The sequence below is a fragment of the Psittacula echo genome, assembly GCF_963264785.1.
Source record: "Psittacula echo genome assembly, chromosome: 1".
Lineage (NCBI taxonomy): Eukaryota > Metazoa > Chordata > Aves > Psittaciformes > Psittacidae > Psittacula > Psittacula echo.
This window is the reverse complement of record NC_137735.1, coordinates 85,955,194-85,960,112: the sequence shown is the minus strand read 5'-3', so window position 1 is coordinate 85,960,112 and position 4,919 is coordinate 85,955,194. Positions and strand designations below refer to the sequence as shown.

At 45.2% G+C, this 4,919-nt stretch overlaps 1 protein-coding gene across 1 annotated transcript; it reads left to right on the top strand.

The window, feature by feature from the left end:
* Nucleotides 1–493: 493 nt before the first annotated feature.
* LOC308231466 (cytoglobin-1-like) lies at nt 494–4,490 on the top strand (the record flags this gene model as incomplete). The annotated part of the gene is made up of 3 exons (XM_080636940.1): nt 494–588; nt 2,577–2,808; nt 4,037–4,490. 3 exons carry the CDS (start codon nt 494–496, stop codon nt 4,163–4,165), a joined length of 456 nt encoding a protein of 151 aa, XP_080493066.1. The 3' UTR covers nt 4,166–4,490.
* Between the last annotated feature and the right edge of the window lie 429 nt (nt 4,491–4,919).

Sequence of the window (4,919 nt, the reverse complement as noted above, 5' to 3'; positions counted from 1 at the left end):
CCAAGAAGTGATGGGAAGAGGGTACAGCCGGGCACCATGGTACCTGCAGCACAGCAGCCCTCTTGGGAGCAAACCAGAAAAACCAGTGCTTGGGCAAGGATTGCCCTCAAGAAAGAGAAGGCAAGCACTGGCCTCAGCAGGGTGAGAGGGGAGGAGAGCTGGTCTTTTTCTTCCCCACTGAAAACTCCCATTTTCCCCTTTTCTCGTCAGACAGTGGAATCTTTGCTCTGGCACCTGACACCACGGTGAGAGTGCTTGTCCTCCCTCCTCATGTGGCTGGTTTCTTTCCTGATTAAAAGTGATTAGGCAGCCCTAAAGCCTGCAGAAATGTGACCGAGGGAAACCGAGACAAAGAATTCATTCAAGACCTCTTAAATCCCTGGGGCAGTATTTAGAGAGCCCTGAGGAGAGAATTCGAGCAGAACCGCCCTGCCAGGACCTCCCTGCCCTTCTCCCTCCTGCTGTGCCCTGTGTTGCCAACATCTCCTCCACAATGTCATTCTCTGAAGCAGAGGTGCAAAGTGCCCGCGGTGCCTGGGAGAAGATATATGTGGATGCTGAGGACAATGGGACAACTGTGCTGGTCAGGTAAGGAAAGAGCCATCTTGTTGCTACCCCAGAGAGTTGAAAAAGGAATGGCAAGAAGGATGGAGCTACCACCTAGGAGCATGTCCTGATGGCTTTCATGCAGCCCTTGCTGGGAACATTTGGATTTGCTGTGGTTTATCCCACCTTAGGTAGGAAATGGGGAAGAGGAGAGATCCATGCAAAGTAAAAGGAAAGGGAGAAGGAGGTGGGAAAGGAAGAAGAGACAAGAACAAATTATTTACACCACTTATTTAAGGTAAAGAAGAGAAAGTGTGGTATGAAAGAGAATGGGAACACAATATGGGCCCTATTTTGCTCTTTCTCTTTACCTCTAAACTGTTTTAATCACTTTTTTTTTTTCCTTTTTAACTTGCATGTCCCCACTATTTCTATTCTGATTTTCCTTCAGCCTTTCCAGTCGAAAGCCCAGCTGTTCCAATATATTGTGCTCTTCCTATCGGCTTTCCTCTCTGGTTTCACTGTGATTTCCTCTCTGGTTTCTATAACACATGAGTTTCTTCCATTCACCTTTCACATATTCCTCTCTCAGCTGGGACTTGCAACACTTCCATATTCACCGAGCAACTCAATACTTTTCTGTTTATCACACCTTTACCTCTGCCTTTCTTGTATATCACACCTTGTGGCTGGATCAGCCTCAGAAACTGTCATGTGCTGCTCTTTCCTTCTGCAATCTACACAACTAAGGACAGTTAGGGTCAGAAATGCACTATAAAATGCTAGTAGCATCCAGTGGCTTTGCTCCCCAGGGTAATTTACTCTAGAAGGTTTTGACTTAGTGTCCTATAGCCCCAGCCTTGCCTATAGAAAAGTTCTGTGCTCCCCAGTGCAAGAGATGTACTGGACATACAATGAAGGGCCATGGAGATGATGAAGGGGCTGGAGCCTGTTTCCTTTGAGGAGAGGCTGAGCAACCTGGGACTGTTCAGCTTGGAGAAGAGAAGGCTGAGGGGGACCTTATCAATGTATATATAAACTTGAAGGGAGGTACAAAGAAGGATCCTCTCAGTGGCACTCAGTGACAAGACCAGAGGCAATGGGAACAAACTGGAACATGGGAGGTTCTTTCTGAACATCAGGAAACACCTTTTCACTGTGAAGGCAATTGAGCAGTAGCACAGGTTGCCCAGAGAGGTTGTAGAGTCTCCATCCATGGAGATATTCAAAAGCTGTCTGGACATGGTCCTGGGCAACCGGCTTGAGCAGTAAGGTTGTGCCAGATGACCTTCAAGCCCAACCATTCTGTGACTCTGTGAAATGTAATCTAGAATTTGCTATTGCTGTGTCAGGCGGATAACTGGTTTACCCAGCTGAGTAAACTGCTTTTTTAAGAGCTTGACCAAGGTGACTGTAATTGATGTATTATAAAAGACAATTCTTTTACAAGTGGCATTGAATTGCGTTACTTTTGAATAAACCAAATGAGCAGTACTTGGTACTCAAACAGCAATCCATCACAGGCAGTAAGTAAGCTTTGGGATAGGCTCTTGGAAGGGGATAATTAACAAAACCAATAGTAGGAGTTCTCCATGAAAACACCCACCGAGAGCACAGTGGACGTATCTGTTGTTCAGCACATCTTCGGGAATACTGCCCTGTCACACTCACCTGATGTGAATATTGTCGTCTTAGTTCTCTGTGCATTTTATCTCAGCCTAACACTGAGTCAACAGTGAAGAGATGTTTACTTCAGAAGCAGTAAATAAACTCAGGATAGGTAGGTTTTAAGGTGGAGTGAACAAAAAGAAGTGCCCTGGGAGGAAGTGAGACAGGCTGCAGTGGGCATAGGGGCCATGCACAGATGGGAAGGGTAAAGAGGAGCCAAGACATGCAAGGGAAAGAGATGCCCCTTCTAATAAAGAGAAGGAAAAAGTACAATAAATGCATAAGACAAGGCCTGTAATGTGAAGCAATATCTATGTTGATGCCTTGGTCCACAAATTAGGATGTCTCTCATTTCTCAACAGGATGTTTACCGAGCATCCAGACACCAAGTCCTACTTCTCACACTTCAAAGGCATGGACTCTGCTGAAGAGATGAAACAGTCAGATCAGATCAGAGGGCACGGCAAGAGGGTTTTCACTGCCATCAATGACATGGTGCAACACCTGGACAACTCTGAGGCTTTTCTTGGGATAGTGAACCCACTCGGCAAGAAACATGCCACCCAGCTGAAGATTGACCCCAAAAACTTTAGGGTGAGCCAGCAGCCCTCTTCCCAGGAATTGTAATTGTGACTGGGAGGATGTCTTCCGCTTTGAGTGGTAGAACTGAGGAAAACAGGCTTTGTATATAAAAATACGTATATGCTTCAGAGACTGGAGAGGTGGAAGGTGAGATGGTTGATGGTGGACAATAGCAGGAGTGAGAGATCTGGCATCTGTTGGGAAGGAGGCTATGTGATGTGATGCAGGCAGGTCTGCTCAGGTGGGAGCTGCAGAGGCTGCCCACGAGTTGTAGTGGGTTTTCTCAGTGCAACAGGAATCACACACTTGTCATTTAATAACAAGATATAGAAAAGGAGCTTAACACTGGACTTGAGTCCTTGAAGTCTATTTCTTTCTAGTAGCAGGAACTGAGCTTTGCTAGGACAACCTAAACCATTATTGAGCACCAACACCAACAGAATTGCCACCACTAAACAAACACAGATAATAAACACAGGGTCAAATTAGTTTCCCAAGTCCACCTAATGCCACTATAGCAGAGTGCATTTATAACTGTTTTGTCTGCCTCACACAGCACAAAATGCAAAACGAGGCACCTTCTGGCAAAGGTCACTCAGGCACCAGGAAGGTGGTTTCCAATGCAGCGGGCCCAGTTTTCAGTAAGTGGGAGAATAAGTGAGGATTTCTGCCAGCAGAGATCCCAAAAATACTTTTTCAGGGTAAAGATGCACACAAAACAATAAATGCTGCATGGAAAAGGAGTTGACATTTCAAAGTACATCATCTACCTAGTGACTATGAAAGCAAACCCTCATTGCTAGAGTGCTAGATTGCAATTTGAAAAAAGATTAGGAAGGAACTCACCTCCCCAAGCAATGTATTCCATAGGTGTGCAACATGGGGCTCCCTGTGGCCTCTAAACATTTGGGACAATCCACTGTCAGAAGGACTGCAGTGGATGTACAAAGTGAACCGGCCTTGTCCTGTACAGTCCTGCTGTCTTTAAGTGATGGGTGCAATCAACATTAACTAGATACAGGATAGTTAAAAGAAAAGCAGTAGTAACTGCATTTTTTGGTGAATTCTATATGTATTTTTCCATGACCTGTTATAATCTTTGTATGCAATATACTGCTGAATTGTTCTTGTACCCCTTTTCACTCTCCAAGAATCACAACTAAGAATACATATTTTGTTCTTATGCCCCTAACGTGGAGGAAAGTTGACACTGGTTGGTTCTTCCTTCCTCCTTGTTTAGGTTATCTGTGACATTATCTTGCAACTGATGGAGGAGAAATTTGGTGGAGACTGCAAAGCTTCCTTTGAGAAGGTGACCAATGAAATCTGCACTCACCTCAACAACGTCTACAAAGAGGCAGGCTGGTGAGGACATGCAACTTCCAGGCTCTTCAAACGTCTTGCCAGCACTGATTTGCTGCTTTTGGGCCTCCAGCCACAGTTGGAAAATGAAAAAGTAAAAAAAAAAAAAGGCAGGAAAATGGCTTATGTAATGTAGATATCAGTGTCAGTAATTGCCTTAGCAAACTGAGTTTCTACAGCTAAATCAAACCTGCAGATACATCAAAGCCAAACAACAAATCCTGATGTACTTTGCAGCTTCGCTGCTTCAGGTGGGTTCCTCTGGCCACTGTGTTTGAAGACTACACTTTACATTGATGACTTTAGGCTTGATATCTGTAAGAGAAAGACTTGCTCCTTCCAGCAGCACCAGCCCAGAGATGCACCGGCAGCTCTTTATCTCAGCTACCACTTCTCCATCCTCATGAACAATGAGCAGGAAATCATTTTGAAAGCATCTTCAGGGACTTCTTAGAAGTCACTGTTTAAGAGGCATGAGTGTTGTTTTGTGTGTAAACCACAACAGTGGAGGGTTTGATGCATGGGAAAGACTATTGCCTGAGAAAGACACAGGGAAAGTCTCATCCTCCATGAGCTAGAGGAGTTTCACAACCTTGGAGAGGTTCCTCTGAGCAGCTTGCAGCACAAAGGGTGACAACACTGAATGTGGCCACCACTGGGTCACTTGGGGCAGGGATGAACATCTCCTGCACATGGATTTCACTGTGCTACTATCAGCAAATTGCTCTGGCCACATGCCCAGGAAAGGGCGATAATGTCAG